Raw genomic sequence first — 23,200 nt, forward strand, 5'->3', positions numbered from 1 at the left:
AGCATTCTAGTTGCGAGCAAACCCCATCCAACTGCCCCTCTTACCCGTCCAGCTCTTACCTGTGTCGGTTGCACGGCGACACGCAACAGGAACCACCAAAAAAGGTAAAGCCGAAATTTGGATAATAAATTGGATTTTGCTACGATTTAATCAGTATGCTCTGATCCGCTGTGGTGTGTTTTCGGTGTATAATTTAGTTTAATTGTTTCGTGTTGTTTCGGTGCCGTTGCTTGGTTAAAGGGATCAGTATTAGCATTTATAGCAGTTTTTTTTTCTCTATCAATAACCTTTGCGGCCTTAGTTGTGTAGTCCTAGGTAAGTGAGCGCTTTTTGGTTTTAGATTCTTATTTATTTTGGTATCCTTTTTTCCGATACAATCTACGATTTAATTAAAGCTCGCGTCCGCTCATTCTTGCCTTGCTTGACCCCGATGGTGTTTAAGAAAATTAAGTAGGACATGACCCACTGCTACCAAACACAAAACAAGTACAAATGTCGGCCAGAACTTCTCCGTGACGTTTGATGATTGTGGATAAAGATTTAACACCAGGTAACACGTGTTTGGCAGGTGAAATTACGTTAAAGATTGATCCATGGCACAGATTTAAATCACCACACTTCCCCCATCCTCCCCATCCCCTCTCCCTTAAGGCATTATCATCCCTCTTTGACCCTCGAAAATATGACGCACTGCGGACACACCGAGATTGGCCCTTTGCCCAAATAATACCAACCAATCCGGGGTGGATTTTGCAGCGCCAGAGAGCACATCCCGGGTACATCCACGGAAACAAGACACGAGGACATTTAATTACGTTGAGACGGTCCCCAGACATTCGATCGCCAGTTGTATGTTGCCGCCCGTAGCCAAGCGTGTCCGACAGTGGGACAAAAGTTGATGATTTATAGGTTTGGGAAATGAGTTGTATAATGTTCAAAAACACCCTCACCGGGGGAAGTGAGTTTTATGTAAAAAAATAAGGCTCCGAATCATGTCCTGTTTTACGAGCGAGTAGACCATTGTTTTCGTTTATCAGAACCATGAAACAAATGAAGCCGTCATGACGCGAGATAAATGATTTAGATTAGATTTTCTGCAGCATATTAAAGGAACAGTTTTAGAGGAGCTGTTTGTCAAAATGTTGATGGAAATGAGGAAGCTTTCTAAAAATTACAAGAAAGCTTCAAATTTAAGAGCACCCAAAAAGTAGAAAGATCAGCGTCTCTCGGTGGTATTGTAAACGTGGAATGTGTTTGAAACTTTGGAGGATTTTTGGGGGTTTACTCGGACACCATAAATCATTCGCACCTAAACTTACACCCCCGGGGCAAGGCAAATGGAATGCGAAAAAAGCACCAAATCGGCCAGTTTTCAGGACTCTTTTTGTCTTTTGTTCAGGATGGTCAGTTTGGAACGGGGTCCATCGCAGCGGACCACCACGGCCGAGAAGGGAAGCGGTCTCCAGTGATACTGTCGTTTGAATATTCAAGCAGCTTCGAAAAGGTCCAAAAGCAAGGGCATAGCACCCCGTATTGAGCCCTTGCCGGGAAAGTTTAAGCTGTTTTCGTTCTCTTTGCGTGACGTGTTTCGATTGATCTACTTTTTCTTGTTTTTTTTTTTTTTGGGCAATAAATAAGGGTAAGCAAAGTTGTACGTGTAAGCTGCTGCTGTAGACTTTCGATCGGGGACACTATGAATATTTTCTGAGAAGGGAAAATGTTAGTAGAGTAAGTACCTCTCCAATTTATTCTAGTAAAATAATGATAAAACAAAAATATACACTTGGGGGAAGGTCTTCGCAAGGTAGGACCGGTGTGCAAATCCCAGCCGAACCGTTACTCTGTAGTTTGAGGATTTGTCATCAAACTACCGTGGATCAGCAAGTCCTAGTAAGTCATTAGATGGCCGACATGACGTAGAAAGTCCTTAAACCACGAAGAAGGGAATTATGACGTGTAAAACGAAAACAAAAGCCTAACAAGCGAACGATTCAATCATGACACTTTGTAGGTCCAAATAAAATGGAAAAGGACTGTGTACCACCATCCGCGACATCCACAGTAAATTAAATGCCGGTAACCACATCACGTACCGGGAGCTCGTTTTGTAAATGAATATCCCTGGAGGAGAAAATACTACTGGCAAAACGGAAGTGCACCGCGTATACGTTTGATGAGGTGACAGAAGAAATGGAACAGCGAACTGGCAGCAAGAAGTGACGTATGCAGGGCGTATTATTAAATTACACCGCACACCGTGTGGTGCGCATCCACAATAAAAAAGGGACACACCAAACAATATTGGAAAGCGGTCATCAATTATCCATAAGTCACGTGGTAGCTTCCGCTGCACACAATCGAAACCCCGAGCACACACACACACACACACACACACACACACACACACACACACACACACACACACACACACACACACACACACACACACACACACACACACACACACACACACACACACACACACACACACACACACACACACACACACACACACACACACACACACACACACACACACACACACACACACACACACACACACACACACACACACACACACACACACACACACACACACACACACACACACACACACACACACACACACACACGTATCACACTGGGTTCCGGAAAACAATGCCGCAGCTGTTCGAACTATTTCCACCGTAAAATGTGTGTCTCGTGGGTGTGGAACTGTGGCCGATGTTGAATAGTATTAAATAGTAATACGTTCCTCGTTTTAGTGGCTTTTTTCCCCCCTTAAGCTTTCAACCCTTATTTTTCGTCCCTATTTGGTACGCATACAAGGAGGGACCTTTTCCTGCTCCATACGGATACGGACGAATCCTGCAGCAACAAGCTCCCTGAAGAAACAATAAACACACGCTCACAGAGAGAGAGAGAGAGAGGCAAGAGAGGAAATTGTATAAAAATTGAAAACTCTCCCAATTCCGAGCATAAGCTCCCTCTCTATCTTTCCTTTAAGGAATGCAAAAAAAAAAAAACGCACACACATACACAAGTGCACGGATTGAAAAGCTCCGGCGTTAGGAGGCATGGATTTCGCTTTCTCGGTTTCTATTACAAGGTCGCGTGCATTGCGCAGATGTCGCTTGCCTCCCGTGTTTCCCTGACACACAAACCTAACTAACACCAGCACAGCAGTGTTCCTTCGCTACTTGCTGTTTGATGCCTCTATCCATCGAAGAAAATCGCGTGGTTCATTTCGAATCCGTCGAAGGGAAAAACATTCGAAACATCGTTACCATGGTGTTCCGTTTGCACAGAGTTGTGCTTTTTCATTCGTTTTTTTTTTTTTTGACTCAATACTTCAACCGAAGCTTTGGTGACTTTCCGAGTGCTAGAGATCCATCGTGGTCTTGTTGGGTTTGCGTGAGTGGACGCGACTTTGTGACCGCGTAAGTCCTTTCGGTATGGTATTAGCAGGTGTTAAGCTGTCGCAATGATTGTAGGCGAAGGAGCGTCAGAGTTAGCAACCGTTTTTGCTTCCCAAAAAGCTTTAACTTTGAAAGTATCTAATGAGAATGAAATAACCTCTGTAAATGATGTTTTCACTCTTTTAACCAGCATTTTATTAAGAGCTCTTTGCACACTAAATTTCAAAAGCACGCTAAATAAAATGTGAGAGCAACTTTTAAAAAAGGGAATATATTTTTGTGAACTGGCGGAACATCGTACAGCGGAGGTTTGTCCGGTATAATCGTATACCCATCTGCACAATCTTGGCGCAATGCCACACTAGAAAATAGAGCAATCGACTACGAGAACGAGAGGCTTCTCATGTGTCTGTGAGCGAACGCAGCAACACAACAGCAACAAAAAAAGCACCCCAGCAGCGGGCGAATGTAGGACACGGACGAAGCTGTTAAAGTCCGTTTGATGCCAACACTGTTCGACTGGCTTCTCCCGTGGGAGTGCCTCCTGCTTACTGGATCTTCTGGGCAGGCGAATTTGATGCAGCTCCAAAACGGTCCTTGGCACAACAAATCAAAGCAATACAGAGCACAGATTCGCTATATTAAGAACCTTTTTTTTTTTTTGTTTGAAAACTAGAGATAGGAAAACAAAGGCACCCAGAACGTTAGGTAGGCCATTTTTTAACACTATAATCGTTACTCGAGATTCCTCGTGAGGGAATCTTTTCGAGCACATGGAGCAAAAGCAAAATAGATACCCAAAAGCAACTCCAGCTATCACGGTGTAGTATGAGAATAGCACGAAACAACGCGCCGAAAGGACGATAAAACAATAATGTAATCTTTGAAATGAATCCCATCGTAAATGGGTCACCACAAGGAAGCGGAGGAAGCGAACGAAGGAAACGGCAGGAAAGTTGTGCTGTTGTGGGTTGGAAAACGTTGGTCTAGAATTGGCATGAAAACCATATATACACACACACACATACACACGTCCCGAAGCCATATATATATAAATGGTGGAAGAGCTTTTTGTTCCGTTGCCTACGCCAAAGCTTCCCAATAGGTAAGGCAAATGTTGATTAAAATAATGGCGTCGGCTTAATATTGAAAAACGCTACACTGCAACGACTGTTGCAAAAGAGCCCATCCAAAATATGAAGGCTCCTCCTATCAGGTAATGTTATCAAACCAATTAGAGGCATAAAATTGTAACCTAATTCAAACGGAAACGAACTTTTCGAAGCTAATTGTTTCGGCTCGAAAACCACACCACACGCTAGGCGAACGCTGGAGCGTGCGATTGTTAGTGAACGGTGAACGAAAAATGTTGATATACGGCAGTTGAGATAAGCGAAATGTGTGCTTCATTGCTAGTAAACATATCTGGGTCTGTTTATGCTAAAGTGTGCTTATGATTCACCACGCCAACCTCTTGGTGTGGTTGGAAGTGCAAGAATCGAGCAAAATAAAATAAATAAACATTTTGAAATAGAAACACCACAACGGGTTTTCAATACTTTTTTTTCCCCGGTGTGTTGGTTGATGCGGAAATGAGCGGTAATTGATGGTCGGTAGCGTGAAGCGGATGTGAAAAATTGGCCATTGTGACACTTTCCACGCGCGCCTATCTAATCATTTACCGATTGGGGTGTGAAGTAATATACCGGTAGCATAGAACTGTTTGTGCCTAGTTAAAATTAAAATTTTTAAACAATTTATCCACAAAGAACGGATACAGTCGTGTAGGACGAAACGACTCTCGTGAGGGAAAAAAATTGCAAAGGAGCATTGTGAAGTACACTTACTGCTTTTGATGCCGTGCTCTATCGGAACATCAAACACAGCCAAGCACAGGCACCAACAACAGAAAAAAAAAATCGCTAGGGACAATTCATCCCATCACAGAGGGGTTCATCTTCATCACTTCACAGCAGCGCTCTAATCAAGCTCGTTCGTACGCCACTGCACATTGCACAGAGGTTCTCTCCGCATGCATATCCGGCACCTGCACACGAGGCCGATGCATTTTAGTTCTCGATGCACCAACAGCGCCCTGGCGCTGGCTGCTAGCACCGGACCGGATATGTACAATGAAAACCTCGCCGAACGGGCGAACGAATTAGAAGCATTGCCCCCCCGTCATTGTACTCCATGGTTCGGACCTTATTCGCGCTGCAAGCTTAACGTTCGCGTAGCAATCACAATTCGGCGACGTGCATTGCCGTTTGTGTGGTGTGTGGCCCTTGTTTCATACTTGAAGGCTTTTGTTTGCACTGGCACTGGCAGCCGGGGCAAGCGATGCTGTCAAATGGTTGCTCAAAAAATGGAGGTGAACTCTACGGGATTGATGGAGAGAAGCAACGAAACAAAAACAAAAAAATGGCAGGAACAAAAGCGTAGAAATGATCACAGATCGGAATGGTACTATTGTTGCCGATAGCTATTGTACGTGTGATGGCAGACGTGCTAGCAGTTGCAAAAATCGTGTGTCGTTTGTAGAGTGAAAACATGGCGGAAAAATTCGTTTACTGCGGAAGTAATGTCTGCAGCGAGGTTCTGATCTTCTCGGCTTGATTACAAAAAAAAAAGGGTTTTTCGTCACAAAATAATTTTATTTAGAAGAAGATCTTGCTCAAAATTAGATTAACATCCATTTAATTTGCTCATTAATATGCATTCTTATTTATGTAAAACCATTTTAAACCTTCCACCTGCAACCAGAACAAATCAGGGCGGATTGTAGCGTCCGCCCTTAAAATGCAAACACACAATCTTTTGCACAACTTCCAATATCCAACGCCGTACACGCAAAAAAAAAGGAAAAAAAGACAAACATAAAATCGATGATTGATTAAATGTTTGAACCTTGAGCGAACGGCCGGGTTTGCCCTTTTTTCGATTAGCCTATTGGAGGCCTATGTTGGAACTAGGCCGTTTTGTGCGATTGCAGCGATGAAATGTTTACCCCTTCGTAAAAATGGCATGATGAATGACGTTTTGCGGTCATTTGTCAACGCGTCTGGATAGGGTTGTTGTGTTGTCGGTCGGACGCCAGAGTGCCCTCCACCGCAGCAGCACCGCATTAGAATGCTTTTTCGGGGTTGGAAAAAGCTTAACAATAAGGCTTAAAAGAAAAATAGCAAGCGTACTGTATGATGGACGAGTTTATGCATAAATGATTAGGTAGTTGGAGATAATCCGTGAGCACTACACGAAAAAGCCAACAAAAAGGGAGGGGTTTTTTTTAAATGATAACAAAAAGCCCTCTTCTTCATTAGCTCATGGGTGTATGATAAGCTGTTTATCTTAGTTGGGGGATTGCTTGGTGGATGCTTTTATTAAAATCATCGTCACGAACGCGTTTGTAACGGTGGACATCATCACGATAGTAGGATTGATTTTTCTACTTCATCGAAGAGTTTCATGATTTGTTTTTGATTTGTTAATAACTGAGTCATAAATTGAGTGCGTCTAAAGGCAATTTAGAAGTAAATACGATTTAAAACGGAGCAAAACATCCCACAAAGCCGCTTGCAGGACATTGCACAAGGACCTTCGAGGGTTTTCCAAACAAAACCCCTTCCCGAAACCAAGAGTTACAAGCTGAACTCCGTGCCTTAGAACGATCTCATTCCGTTCAGGTTGCTCATATCAAAAGAATAAAGTGTGGCAGTACTCGATTTGACGTGAACGACAAGCCCGCATTGCATTGCACACTACCGCAGACTTACCGTTGGTACTGAAGTGTGACCGCTTGGAGGTACCATCGTCCGTACCATCGTCCAGTGGTCGCTTGCGCGAATCACCCAATTCCGGGCTCGGACAGGTGGTGTCCATCGCGGCATCGGCAGCCATTATACTGTTGTTGTTATTGTTGATTATGTTAAGAACCTTATCGCAGACCACGTTGCCGGAGGCTGCTGCTGCCGCTACTGCTGCTGCTGCTGCCGCCGCCGCCGCCCCTGTTGTCGTACCGTGCTCCACCGTGACTACGTATTATGCCACCAGCACAGTGGGTAGAGCCAAAGGTGTAGGGCGGAGTGTTTTCCCCCTACGTTTGTTGTGCTGGCAAAGTTTTGTGCGCGAGTCCACACAACCCCCGGGGCAGGATATTACGGGATCCGGATCGGTACGAGGTGTGTACGAGGATAAATTGTAAAACCAAACTCGCAAAACGAATCACTGCACTTATATGCCTTTATTCCCGGCTCAGGGGATGGATAAACTATTTTCTTTTTTTTTGCAAGGAGCAACGATTAATAATAACTTTCAGCGAAACTTTACCGCTCCGCTTAAACTATATGAATCTCGGTCGCTTTCGAGCGATCGCTTTTACATATCGCACTGCTTCACTTTTGCACCTTTTCCTTCCTGACACGGTAACACTAATGCTTTTACTCACGTTCTCACATATGGATTGCACAGAGGACACCGAACACCTATCTCACCACACTGGTAGGGGACTATAACAGAAGAAGAACAACATCAATAACTATATCCCACCAGAATGGGGGGTGACTTTTGTTTGCTGTTGCGTTCCACCGGGCGAACTTGGTAGTGGACAAGATTATCACCCGCAGTATGTTGCACGGTCAGACAAAACCTCCTTCTTGGGTTCGGCCCAACCAAAGGAAAAGACACTCGCAACCGACACGATCAACGCGACAACTCAGCACCGGAAAAGCGACGAAACCTTAGTGTACGCGCACACGCGATCGAGCGCTTTACCTTTAGCCGTTGTTGAGTCGTGTTCGCAAGGCTTTGTTCACGGCACACAACCGGACGCACTGACATTTGCACACCAATGATCACGGATCAGTTTTGCGGCGGAAGAAACACACTTTTCACTTTTCACAAGCGTTGTTATGCGTTGGGGCTGATGATGCTGATTCTGCGGACGTTTTGTGGGGTGTGGAAAGAATAAAAAAAAAAGGGAGAAACTTATTATATGCACCGTTTGCAGTTTTAAGGAGGGTTAGTATCTGTATTCCCCAACCAATCAGCAAAGTCTTCCTCTCTTCCAATCGAGAAGGTGCGCGGGCTTATCAATAACTGTGTTTATATGCTTCACTTTCGCTGCTTCGGTGCGAGTGTAGAAACAACCCTCCGCGTGTAGCTCAGTTTGAAAGGCGTCAAGACGGACTTGATCATGCGTGCAGCAGCGTGCTTTCTCGTTCGCTCGCGTTCTTATCTTTACCCGGTGGCAGTTGTGTGGTACGAGCCGTGCTCTAGCGTGAGCCCGGATGAAGCAAATCAACTGATAACAGGGCGACCGAGGGTAGGTTTTCGTAGCAGAACACGTAGCAACATGGTCGAAATACATTTGCGCACACATACACAGTCAGTGCTAAAGTTGCTTATCAGACAGCATATAGGCGAACGCTGCTGAACCTCAAAACGTTATCAGTGCTTGAAGTGCGTTCTTCGGTTGCGATACAACACAATCACACTATCAGTAGGCATCCTCCCTCCGGTGCTTCATTCCATGTGTGTCTGTGTAAATCTGTGTAATTGCACCGTTTGTGTGTATGTGTGAGGGTTCAGTGTGACAATGAGCGGGTATAAATAATCGTCTGCTACCCTCGCGGGTCAACAGAATACGAACCAGGGGTAGTCCGCCATGATTGTTTTGTTGTTTGCATTTGCCAACCAAACAGGGCTGATTGTTGATTATCTTACATGCGTAATAATTCAGCAGACGTAGTTAAATGAGTCAAAGCGCGTCAACGAGATCAACGACTACGTATTATGAGTGCTCGATCATGAGCAAAATGCACGGAATATGTGGAGACTGACTGTCCCAACTTAGTCGCATCAACAAGTCTGGTAAGCTATTCGATGGACGACGTAACCTTGTAGGTCGATAAGCTACGAAGACACAGATTTCTCTTGCGGGTGCCCTTGGCTATAGGCCTTATTAAGGCCTAAAATAACAGAGCGAAAAAAAACACTAAATGGACGAATAAAGAAATGATTAGAAAGAGAATATGAGGCTATTTCATATTGGAACATGGAGTTGAACATTTGAAAAACACTAAGGATGAGATCTTGTTCATTGAAAACTAGAGATTTTCTTATCAATCTTCCAATTTTCGGAGTCAAAGAACAGTAAAAACTTCTTCTTTGTTTATATAACCCTTCCAGAGGTTTTGGCCTGCGCTTGTCACTGGTTAGAACCACTGTAAATGATCACTTTAGAACTGATCGAATACTGATCTTTGGACGTAATCTTTCTAGGTGTATAACGACTCTAATTCTTCTCCTTTAACTCTACAAGCTTCAAGAAGCGTTGGCTTGCTATTGATAGCTTTCTGAATTTTCGTCCGGTGAAACGATTCAGACAGAAAAATCATTCATCAGAAAATTCTTTAAACAAATGTAGTTTAGTTATAAAGTTAGCTTTGTTTTGTAGTGGAAAATTGGTTTGTTTCAGTCCTCAAGCTACACTTTCCACCGCTAAAGCAGCCGAAGCTCTCGGGGCACAAGGAACCGCTCTCACTATCAACATGCAAAACACTCTCACTACTAGTAGTAGCAACTCACTGCTTCTCACTATGTGGTGAAAAGGATGCGATTTTCATGGCACGCTTGGGTAAAATGGTGAGCAACAAGAGAGCAAAAAATAACATCAACTGCGATGGGGTTAATGTTTGAAAAAGAGGAATCCGGCCGCCTTTTCCTGGACTTCCAAACACTTTTTCTGGGTAAACCAGATAGATTACCAGCTGACAAAAAGCACACGGCGTTGTTCGGGAGTATTTCACTGTTTGAGGACAAAAAAAATCCCACCCAAAACGCACACACATACACGCATTTGGCTTGAGTTTGTTTGGATTGATGTGGAATTTGTTGCACGTCCTGCATCGCCTTTAAGTGCTTCCTTCTTCCCTTCTTTTTCGGAAGTACAGTCGCATACCATGCTGACCGTGTGTGTCCCCTGAAATTCACCCAGTTGTGGGCCACTGGTCACACACCATCTGCATAGAATATGTTGCTTTTTACTACCACTCGCGCATTGATCACGCGGACACGCACTGGGTAGCTCACAGACGCAGAAATGCGGCCAGGTAAAGCACCAAGGGCTAACCCTACTAGATGACAACCTCGAGAACTAAAGAGTTTCTTTTTCTGTACATTACACCTAGAGCACCGAATTCCCTTCCACACATTTTCCACCTTCTGCGTTCTTCCCGAAAAATTCACTTCCACACATCACACACACAGGTGGTCACAGAAACCAGATTTCTCACACGCTCGCACACACACACATGGAGTCGCGAAGTTTTCTTAACGCACCAGCCCGACCCGTGAGCTTTTCTGCTCGCTTCTTGCCCGTTCGGGGGTGGCAAACAAAGCGAAAATTTATTGTTTTGTGATCTCACGTTGTCACACAGTGGTCGGTGTGTTTGCTGCTGCTTGTCGAAGTTGGTGCCACCTACTACTACTTCCCAGCGAAACGAACACGACTCGACTTACACGCTGCTGCTGCAGCAGCAAACATCGCGCTGGTATGCTGGCCGCTATGCACGCGGCTAAGGGCAAGGGAGAGAGGCAAGGGAGTGTCCGAAAGAGGAAGAGGGAGCAAATCCGCGTCGTCCCCAGAGTAGTGGTGTGCACACGAAAAGCGCCACCCCGGTGAGATACCGATACCGATTCCGAATCTCACTCACCACAACAGGGTGGTGCGCGTGTTTGGGTGAGTATTTAAGTTTATTCTACTGTAAACAAGCGTTTTTCTTAAGATAAGCACTAGACTGAATCTGCTGGGAAGTTCTAGAACCCTAAATCTGGATGAAAGTGTCAGTAAATATGCTCCAATTAGCACTGCAAGGAAACAACACTATACTGATGAATGAATGATGATAACTCCCGTCACGTACAGGACGAGAATGTTGCAACAAACATTCACTAACATTGTGTTGAATTATAACAACACAGTATTAGATCTAAATATTTAAAAGAACCTACGATTTTCGACATGCCTCCAAAATAAAAAAAGCGAGCTGTCCGCCATATTACAGTAACCACACAGAATTAAATAGTAGGAAATATTTCAAATATAAAGTAGAATATTGTAATATTGGGCAGTCCTATGGACAGAGGCTTCAAACGACAAGACCAGCGTTGAAATCCCATCCGAACCGTTACCTCATACGTGAGGAGAGACTAACTAACAATGTGGAATGAATAAGTTTAGTAAGCCATTCGACGAGCGGCATAATCGTTACGCTAAAAAGTAGAAGAATATTGAAAACCCTTCGTGGAACTTCATGTAATCGTGTAGTTGAATGTTTGCATTTCACTGAGCCGATGCTTACGTCACTGCTGTGGAATTTTGCAATCTGATTTGGTTTAAAGTCGCAGTGTTGGAAACAACTTTTCCATATCATTTTAGCGACAAAACCAATCTTTCTGTGAATGATACGAAGTGCTGACGTAAACAAGCTATCGGATGATATTTTGGATTTTGCCATTTTAATGGGGGAACTCCTAACGCTCGTTGGAAAAATCACGTGAAACTGATTTCAAGCTTCAAGCCTCAGTCAAGCTTCAAATCTCCCCTAACTGAATGCAAAATCCCACTGTTTGATTGCAAAGTTCCACAATAAACTTGCAATATTCCAGTTTTATTTATAAAATCCCTCTCAATGATTCATTGATCTATTTTGCTACTTTACTCTGTCTTCATTCTTGGTGCTGTCGTGTGTACTATATGTTGGGACGTAAATCCATTAGAGTAGCCTCCAATGTGAATCTTTATCCTTAGTAATGTATAGGGACCTTTAGAATTTCTTTCTAATCACAGTTTTCTCGGAAAAGCGGAAACACTTTAAAGCAAACACCGGTCCACACTGTTCCATAAACCACCCTGTACTTCGACACATCCACACAAAACCTCCCTCTCGCGCTCACGGTTCTCTCTCTCTCTCGAAAATCATACACACACTCTCCGCTCACTGGTGATGTTGAATTTTCTCACTCGTATTGCGTGCGTGCAGGTGGGTATTGTGGTGGGTGGTTTTTGGTTGTTCGCTGCCCTAGTGCGTGTACAACATTCGCTTCACGACGACTGGGTTAGGTCACTCAAAACAGCCCCAAAGTAATCTCTTGGCGTGTACGCGGCGACCCGGGCACGATGATTGCGCAAGTCGCAAGCAAAAAGGTAGCGCGCGCGAAGATGACGTCACTCGATTCGGTAGACGCAGACGATGGAGGGAGGGCAGAGAGGGTGGAGACAAAACACGCACACACACACACACACACACACACACCTTCACAGTGTGTGCGGTGAGATCCAATAGTGGAAAAAAACAACAAGGAAAACAACACGCACTTCACTAGCTCACGGGGGGACACTCCGGATTCATTCACAAGCTGCTGCTCTGGTGTTGCTGCTATGTTCACAATGTGGGTCGTTTGACGAATGAATTCGGCGAATAAGGTAGAAACAGAAACGTAGCAGGCGATGGTATTTCAAATTCGATCGATTCACTCTCGACGAAACCGCGGGCACACCACTGATAACACACACGCTCACACACGCACGCACGCAAACGCTCTGTGCCTTTCGTGGAGATGATAAGACGTACTTTGAATATCCGTACACTGTTTTATCCGCGAACGTTCGTCTTTTCTTGGTGCACCAAAACTAATGATCTAATTATGTGTGAGACGACACACCACCGCCCAACCACACACTCGCACACTTGCCTCTCGAAGGGTATTTAAAAGGGCCACTGCTCTGCGTCCGTCTGTCCGTTCGTCGTCGTCGTCGTCGCGTTCGCCGTTGTCAAATGCCAAAACCTTTTTTCCGTGCGCGCTGGCTGCTGGCAAACTACAACGTGATGCTGCTGCTGCTGCTGATGTTGACGTTCTGCTGTTCGTACGCAGCTCAATTTTGTCCGATCGCTCTCTCGTCGCTCTTGCTTGGAAGCGCGCGCTCGCTCTCTCTCGTTTGAACGCCGTTTGCTAGCACGCGCGCGCGCGTGTGTGTGTGCGTTCGTTCTATGCTCAAGCTTATGATGGGTGGAGGTGAATGAGTGTGTATGTTTCGTTGGGCGCAGAATGTGGTGGAATGTTGTACGATAGGCCCCATCTAGACGGAGACTATTACAATTAATTTCAATGTTTTGTACCATAAATATGATTTTGAACATTTTGCTCATTTCGAACATGTGTTTGGACTGGTTTCACGTAATATGTTGTTTGGCAGAAATGAATGTGTTTATTTTATTTAGCATAATTGGTGCACGGAGGGCTCTCTTCCAACAGCACAAACACAGCGACGGCAAACCGTGCACATTAGAAGCGAAGCAGGCCAAAATAAATTTAAATTTTGTTGACAACGTGACTCGTTCGCTCTCACGTTTCTGTCTCTCTTTCGTTGCTTCTCTCGCTCTCTCGTTGATTAAGGAATGACCAATAATGCTTGCATAGTACTTCGTCTAATGGTGGTTTATGCTAGTATCAAAATCCTGTAACAGACAAACTCAAAACACTACGAAATTCTCTAAATTCCAACTGAAATTTTCCCCCCTTCCCAAGGCGGTTCATCTGCAGCGATCGTGACCTATTCGTTTTACGTTTAACAACCGGAAGTTCTCATCTCCACGCGTTAGGAACACACTTGCCAACCTTCCTCAGCCTACTACGCGATGCGAAAGTGAAGGTTAATGATGAAAAGATGCTTTGATGGTAGTGATCATAACTGCACATCAACGATCGCTTGCACGGTGCATAATCTTCCCTTTGCCCGTCCCACGCTACAACAACGTTTCCCTTCAAATGTTTGAAGATGCTTTATCTACTTTGATTGCTGCCATTGTTCGAGATGCGAGAGATTGGCAGGAAAACGGCGCCTTTAGACAGTTGTCGCGCTTTGAAGGACAAGACGTACCACCCTTCCGCCCGATCGTGCACGACTAATCATCGGCACTGGTGCTGCTGGTGTGCGTTACAACGGATTCGGTAGAAAATAATGGCCTATTGCTGGACAAGCCAAAGCGCGTTGCAGATATGCCTCGAAGATGCACGTCCAATTTATAGCAATTTCGTTTATCATCCCTTCATAAAGTGTATGGACAGATAAGGTACTCCAGGCAGTTGAACAATAGTCTCACGTAAATCGTTGTCGTCTGCGGCGTTTTGAAGGTACAGCGGTTTGACAGGGATTGATCGGTTGTCACCTGACCCGCCTGTATTGCGTAATGGGTTGGTACTAAAGCCATCGTTTCGTTGTTTTTCATGAGACGTAGAGAACGTGGTGCCACATGTATGTGGCACGATTCATTCTGACAACTTTTTAAATTTATCCCACAATCGCATTTGAAAACCAGGACGTCGTCACCGAATCATACCACCACGTGCAATATTCGTCGATCCGGTCGATCGCGTCATATTGGTCATGGTCGACGTTCAGTGCCGCCAGTAATTTGGTTCGAACGAACTAACCAAAAAAAAAAACGTGCTCCAACACGTGGTGGTCACACAGCACTGAGCTGTTGTAACGATCCGTGGACGCAAACCTTCAAAAAGAAGCTACACAGAAAAATGTACGTCACATTCGATCGCGAATCAATTGGTCGTGGTGTTTAAGTTTGTTTCTGCGAGCGAAAGAAGAAAAAAAACCACATCCAGCATGGTTAGGTTCCGGCTTAAGCGGATGCAAGATTCACAACAAAAACATTGGGTGATTTGTTGCGTCTTAGCACACAAATATAGATAGCTAAGCTAGATCGCCAAGTGTTAGGGTCTCTCACCAGAGGTAAAGAAATAACTATTAAATTGGGTGCTTAAGCTGACCACAGTTGCGGTCCTGAAACCTATGTCATAATGATGGAAACAGTACAATAAAACTCACCCCACAGATGATACCCTTCGAACCGTGTGGAAACGTCACCAGCGGACAGATTTCGGTCAGTGAGCACGGGCTTATGCTGTCCGACGTAATCGCCGAGTTCCAGCACATATCTGCTGGTGTATCTAGCTACAAGAAAAGGGTTATAATGGAAGGGCTTTCACTCCGTTTGGCCGAGTTGTGTAAAAACAAACGAGATAAAGTGAAGACGAGATAAGCTGCATTTCCACTGTAAATTGCTTTGCTATCGGTTCAAGATTTAAATCAGTTTTATGGTAATATTTTTCTTTTTTTCCCACGTCCCATTTATGCTTGCTTAGCGTACAAAAATGGAGCATAAGTTCTTCCTCTTGGCTTAATGACGTTCGAGGTCACGCGAGCAATAGTCAGTCCTCACTACGGGGGGAACGATCCCGGATGGGATTTCAACCCCGATCCTGTGAGGTGAAAACCAGGGTCGTTGCAGCACCCGGAGCATAAGTTACAAAATCTATTTTAAAGTAATCTAATACTTCTGACCGATTTTTCGTGCCATACGTCGTTCGTTTGTCGCTTGACAAACGATCGGGACCGATATCTTAATGCAGCCTAGGTTGCAGTTTGCCCCATAGCTTCACAACCCGCCGCCGGTATGTGTGCGTGACGCACTTTCGGGTTCACCTGGCAGGCGCAGAGAAATAAACCAATTTCCAATGAATGCCTGGCTCATCATCCGACGTCTGACGTTGAGCACTGTCTCCCCTCACTGCTTCAACTCACAGTTTCCACCTTTTGTCTTGAGGTGGGTTTTTCAGTTTTCGCGCTCTTGCTTAATTCTTTTGCAATCGGCACGTATCGGTCGGTGTGTATGTGAATGAGTTCTTAACACCGACACGGGGGTCGACAATGTTTGTTGGGGTTGGTTGGTTTGTTTATTTTTAGCACCCGGGTGCACCGTGTATCCCAGCTGACCCGGGGGTTTGGTCATCGGGACGTGGCCGGTCCGGTGTGTGAATCATATGCTCATACACAAGCGCACATGTGTGTTTCGAGTATGTCCCTTGCCGAGCGGTGGTAACACAATGGTCACTTTTGGGTTGGTTCCCTTGGCTCGGTGTGACTGTTGTTCGGTGCGTGGGGGATACAATTTTGTACAGCAACCGTATCAAAGTGTAGCATCATAAATCTTAAGCGTATTCAAAACTTAAAACTAACTAGCGTTATGGCTTAATCAAACAATGTCCTTAGAGGCTTTCCTAGCCCTGTACACGCCATAAATCGGACGCGAAAACTATGAATATCAGGACGAAAACTCGTTTATGGTTTAATTTAAATATACCCAGATGCCCATCATTCACAATTTTTTTTTTATTTCGTTTGCAGCCCCCCACCGGTGGAACCGCATTTAATACCTTTTTAAACGTTTTTCGCGATTATCGAGGCCATTGATGGCACTGATGGCAATGATACGAATAACAACAACAATTCCCCCCCCCCCCCCCGCTCAAAGCAAATGGGAAACATATAGATAAATAGACAAACAACCGCGTCGACCCCATCCATCCATCCAGAATGTCTAAAGTACTCTAAAATTCTACACCCCGCAGCAGGCGTATTCGAGTAATGATCGACAAACACGCGCGCACGGAGAAATTGCGGCTGCATTTACGCCGCGCGCCGTAAGAGTGCCGCGGGCCGCAGTTTTGATTGCAACCAGTCACGAAACATAATTTGAATTTCATGTCCATAAGCTGTCGAACGGGACTGACCAAGTGCCCACCGGAACTTGACGGACCCCCTCGGCGTTAGATCCCGGAAGGTCATCCAACGAGTGCCGCACGATCGATTGGTTTATTTATGCTGCTGTGAGGGGTGGGAAGGAATATTTCTGTCCCGTGTGATGTTTACCCCGAAAGGACGGATAAGTTGTTCCGCTTCCCCACACGTTCTCTTGCTCGCATCGGTGAATTCGGTCTTGAGGCCGATACCACAGCGCCAAAACACGTGCCAACATAACGATTGTGGATGCAGCTCCGTCGATTGATTATCGTGAGTGAAATGGGAGGGGTGGGGGCCAAAAAAAAATTCTGGGTCAAACCAGGGAGTATTGGGGCCGGTCGGTCACGCCACACCCGAACGTCACACCGCTTCCGGTAACGGTGGCGTCGTGCTGGTGTAAGGTTCATAAATTTTGCACCCATTTCAATCGGCCTTAGGATGACCGTACGACCACCACACCTGCACACCCTGTTTTATTAACGATTCACTTTTGATATTGGCTCGAAATGTACGGCTCGACGTGCCGTGCGCGGGACAGGCGGTGAGTGTCGTGTTCCCGTCCCGTCTGCATGAAACGTACGATCGGACGGAAGTTTGTTGCTGACCTACGACCTAGACGCTAAAGGGAAAGCACTTACACGCCAGCGCCATATATCCTTGATGCAATCGCGGGATCATAAATACAGGCCCAAATGGTGTTAGTTCGATAAGCTTACCCCCGGTCGTGGTCATGATGGGCTCGGAGTAGGCCCGGTTAGGCCCTATATCCCGGAAAGCGGTGAACGGTGGCGAAGGTTCGTCGATAAGCGAGTCGTTGAAATACGCCCCGAAATGGTGCCTGATAAGATAAGGGCGCACGTTTCTAGTTGACGAGATGGATTGGTGGTCGCGATCGAGGTCTTCGAGGCGTACGAGGCGAATCCGGGAGTACCAGAAGATCCTTCGAAACTAGGCTGAAGCAGCTAATCAAACACGTTATCGATTGGTTTGTTTGCTATGGTAAAAAATTTTGGTTCACATTGAACTGAAGTCAAACCGTAAACATTGAATATCTGGATGGCGTGCAAAGCAGATAAGAAATATTGTAATTTTGTTCGGTGAATAATGTTGACTTTGAACTAAGTCAATTCCTTTTTCTTTGTGGTTGTTTAGATACAAAAACTTCAATTTGTTGGCCAAGCATGACTCACAGGTGATCGTCATCATCTTCTAGCTTTTACGAATCGTTCTTGTTGCAGAGATACGTCCTTTGAACAGACAGATAATATTGAAGGCAACGGAGGTTCTCCCATACCCATAGAATAGTCAGTATGGGCTCAAATTATTCACAATGCACAATAACAAATCGATGTCCACGTTCATGATGGGTTCGTCAAATATTGCTTCCGGAAAAAAGGAAGTTGATCAGTATTTCTAAGCCCAAAAATCAGCCACGACAATGACATTGCGGTTAAGTGACGGACAAATGTGGCAAGAGTCTTTTTTCTTCTGTATACCATGAGTAGTACAGAGCTTGCTTCATAACACATGAATCCTGGACCAAACGGACCGCAGTATCTGCTTATTCACGTTCGAGAGATACATGGTCACATCTAGCAAACGGGATGTCCATGATGAAGGACCAATGTATTGATGGGAATTTATTCACCTCGAGGTTAGAGTGCAGAAACCTTCGACCGAGGGTTTTGTGTGTCATTTTGAGTAAGTGAGCAGTTTGAGAAGCTTAACATTCTCCTAAATTTAAAGGCATTGCTTTCCTTCCATTAGACGTGTGACCAATAGCTATCGCGCAGTCAAATAAGGTAGAGATGTAGCGTACAAAATCATTTTGTTCCATACTTAAATAAACGTATTTTTTTCTTCTTCTAAACTATGTACTCCAAAAAACGATCGTGACGATCATCTCGAAGGTCATTCTGAGGCATTTTTTTAAACAGCTTTTTTTAAGTATGTCGTCTATATAAAGGATATATTTATTTGCATTTCGTCGTAACGAGTAATCTCTTAAAGTATAAAAATAGCTACAAAAAAAAGCCTCCCGAAAAGCACATACTCATCACAGCCATGAACAGAGTCGAGTAATGCCGAATTATTATTGTACTGTCATTACCGTGACAGAAAAAAAAAACCCCGTAAGATGGTCCCCGTTGTACACAAGCACAGCACAGCCTCCCTGAATTCGTTTCCTCCTACGAGCGTCATCGAGCGAGCCCAACGAGGGTGTTCGAAACAAATGCCAAGGACATGGAGGGAATTAGTTTTTGCAACTAGACACCGCAACGAGCGTTTCAAATTCACCTACAGGTGTTGGTGCACGTGTTCAAGAGCAGCGCAGAAGGTGATCGGTGTCGGTGATGAGCGTACTGATGTTCAACTTTTAGAGAAGATTTCCTTTTGATGGCTCTCTGGATGGATTAATGCACGATTTACGATTTACAAACAGAACATCAAAACGCGCTTGTTCTCGTGTTTCAAACCACCAGATTGCACCTTGCAAGCGCAGTACGATCGGAAGCTGGCTGCATTAATCAACACACAATGACCGATTGTTTCAGCGGGAGAAACAGGAAATTCAACCTAAGCTGGATGGCGTGCATTAAATGCAGGCTCGTGCGCAGTTGCGTGTAAAACGTGATTAAGGGGGGAAGCAACCGCCGATTGGAAAACAGTAATTGTGCTAGTACCAGCTACTACGGTGCATCCAGACGAGGTAACTGTTCCATCATTAAGGGTGAGAAATGCGTAAAGATGAACTAGAACTCCCGAAGGCTTTTCGGGAGAGTAGAGGCCACGGTCAAGGTTAAATTGTACGCCAAGAAAAATTGAGAATGGAAACCAAAAACCCCCTTCTCATACCACTTCCTGTTAACCTAGACCCCGAACCGGTGGATCGATCCGGGTTAAAGTGTAACAAGCAGCAGAATATTCGCCCGCTGCAGTTGGGCCCGGGTAAATTTGCATTCCAAATAAGGTTCGCTGCGGCTAGCGCAGTTGTACCGTTCATTACTCTGAGCGAAGCGAAACTCCGTCGGCGCGATCGTTGATATGCGGTACCATACCAAGTGCCATACTTCGCGTACTGCCGCAGTGGTAGTGTAGCGCTTAATGTCCCGCAACCGTAGTGTGCGTCAACATCTGGGCGAATCGGCCCCGGGTGCAGCAAGGGCCAGAGTGCATCCACAAAATGATGGCGTCGCCGGACGCGATGGACGATGCGACGACCGCATGGAATTGATTTGTACTGCGAGAAGAAGGCGGATGACGATGATGATGATGGCGATGACTACGACGAATATGATTAACTTGGCTGGCCTTGGCAACGAGTTAGGCAAACGAGTTGTTGCGCACTCGATCATGGCGAAGTTGTGAAGCTGTGCTAGTGGTGGGACGCGTATCACGTTATCGCACTTTGTTTTTTGCCTACGGAACAACTCAAAGCTGTGATGAATCTCGGACGGTACGCTAAACTGTTAAAACAATAGAACACGATCAAGAATCCCGCCTCCTTCAACGAACCTCCTCACTCGCAATGGTAGCGCCAAGAGAGAAGATGATCTGCACCGCAAACTTCACCCGATTCCTGGCTCGAAATATCACATAACCGTAAGAGACATTCGCGAGCGTCGTATGATGTAATGTAACTGTCGGGGCTGTTAAAAAAGAAATACAAACACCCCGAAAGATGTTCACGGTTTAATCTTGCTTAACCTTGGCTGCCTGAAGCATCAGCTAATGAGCATTCATGGTCATCATTTATTTTGTTACTCGCTCGTTCGACGAGGGGAAACTGCTATCAAAATGATACTTGCGCGTATGTGTATTCGGCGCGAATAGATGGACAATCATCCGGCAATACAAACTTAATTGATGAAGATTGCTTTTTATTGGCACATACAACCGACTGCGATATGTGCTTGGGGAATCATGTTTTTTTGGAGGTTCTATTTTTCGCCACTTCTTTGCAATATTCATGCGATCATGCGATGTGTTTTGGTGTTGGATGAGAGGGTGAATCTATCAGTTAAACAAAATAAAGTCAACACGAGCAAGGTTCTAAACAAGCGTAAAAACCCCGACAAAGTTTTGAAATGATTTTAATTAGAAATATTTTATGATCAATTTTTCTTCATTGCTTATCGATTTCCTGACTCGTGACGCTCATTTTATGGATGCAAATCGCATATTAAAATAGTCAGCCATTTTAAAAATTGGAATTTTACAAATGAGATTCCCGGTTCTGCCGTGTAAAGACCGGCACCGTTTTTGCCTCTACTATCGGACCAAATCAATACCGCTCCAAATATTAATACATAACTCATTTAAATACTTCTACCGTTCGCCCGTAGTGAGGACTTACTATCCTATATCCTATCGCTATAGCACGTCCTAACGTCAAGAAAAAAATATTTCTAATGTAGAAAGTCATTTCGTTTGCATTTTTCACAAATTAAAAATGAATAATTTGGTGAATTTAATATAAAAAAATGCTCTTTTTAGAAGTATCTTTAAAAACTAATTTCTTTGCTTCGAGGTTTCTAACGAAACATTCAAATTTTCTAAGTTTTTGAACGAAAACGCTTCAATGATTTCACGTATCCTACCCTAGACATCAACCCAGCTTGTGAAAACGCTTCACGTGAAGCGTTTTTCTCTGACCTCAAAGAACGCTGATACTGTTGGTATCTGTGGTACTGAGACCGTTGCAAAATTTGAACAAGAAATTCAAAATTGTGCTTCTGTTTTCTTTCAGTATTAACATAATAAATGATAATTAAATGCTACGCACCAAATTGTTTTGAATGCAATGTTACAAAATATTTATTGTACGAGTATGCGAGTAAAACCACACACACACACACACACAGAATATCAATCACACTATTTTGCTGGCTTTTTGGGCTCACGAAGTGGATGGAGCAGAGCTGTATTCTACCGAATATTGTTTTCTTTTCGTTTTCACAACACAAACACACGTTAAACATTAATGTAAATCAAGCCATTGTCAAAAGCCGCGTGATACAAAGGTGGAAGCATATACTTATATATTACCCATGGAAAGTTAGTTTAAAAAGCAGGTCTATTTTTTTAAAAAGCAAAGCAAAATAAGGGATAACACACACATAGTATCGTTTGTAAATGTGATGATTTGTATCTTAGATTCTAGTAAAGGGTATCTTTTTCAATAAGTTTTATGCAAAATAGAAATCAATTCAAAATCACGATCAAGAAAATTATTTTTATAGATGCCTTATCACCCTTTTTACGTGCGAGTCGCCATCTTGTCTTAAGCAAACGATTGATAGTTTAGTTTTGATGGAGATTTTTGTGCGTATTGAACACCCCAGGCAGGGTATATGATTGGCGATTTAAAAACATAGCTAAAGGTTGGTAGATCTAGAAAAGATCGTTCTGAATGATATCTCTAAGCCATCGCTTTTTACGCCCAACTTAATGTTGAAAGATTGTTCTTCTCTGCCAAGCATTGTCACTTTAGAAGCGAACGGTTAGAAGCATTTCTATCATCATCATTTTACGGTATTTCTTCGTTCTATTGTGGTAACTGATTTTGTGTTCTGATTTGGCATTCGTTCAATAATTGTGGTGGAAACAATCAGCTTATGAAACCCAACTGTGCTAACTGAGAAATTATGTGCTCGCTTGGGATGTTAAATGATATGGAGCATCGTTTTGTATGAGTTGCTACTTACAGCGTTTGGTTCTGTGTCCTGTATATTCCCTTTTTAATTTCATCCCTTTTGGTGTAAATAATGTTTGTTTCTCTTTCGTCCTTATTCGTAAATGGCATCTGGATCGTCTTATAAATACTTTTTCTTCCTGGACTAGATCGGTTGTTTGCAGCTTATGGCCATATCGGTACTAATATTTCATTTCAAACCCCAAAATAAGGTTTTCTACAAAGTTTGCTAGGAATTTAGAGGTATTCTGCGACAAAGGTGGGATGAGAGATTGATTTGTGCTGTCGATTTGCACGTGCATTCGGGGCACGTTTTGTGTCATAACACCATTGTATACACGCTCAGGACATAGTGAAGTAAAATGGGAATGCAATAAGTCGGTTATCGTTTGGGCATCGTGAAAAAAAAAAACACTACCAACTCCTCTC

General features: G+C 44.2%; 1 protein-coding gene across 5 annotated transcripts in view; it reads right to left on the reverse strand.

Moving 5' to 3' along the window:
* Positions 1-7,481, reverse strand: part of LOC126557389 (RNA-binding protein Pasilla) — a 66,074-nt gene extending 58,593 nt beyond the window's left edge. For all 5 annotated transcript variants that reach the window (XM_050213147.1, XM_050213144.1, XM_050213143.1 and 2 more), the window contains exon 1: positions 7,193-7,481. In XM_050213147.1, the coding sequence (XP_050069104.1) occupies positions 7,193-7,316 (124 nt within the window). In that variant the 5' untranslated portion in view covers positions 7,317-7,481. The remainder of the gene's footprint in view (positions 1-7,192) is intronic.
* Between the last annotated feature and the right edge of the window lie 15,719 nt (positions 7,482-23,200).

Source organism: Anopheles maculipalpis, chromosome 2RL (assembly GCF_943734695.1).
Source record: "Anopheles maculipalpis chromosome 2RL, idAnoMacuDA_375_x, whole genome shotgun sequence".
In the NCBI taxonomy this organism is placed as follows: domain Eukaryota; kingdom Metazoa; phylum Arthropoda; class Insecta; order Diptera; family Culicidae; genus Anopheles; species Anopheles maculipalpis.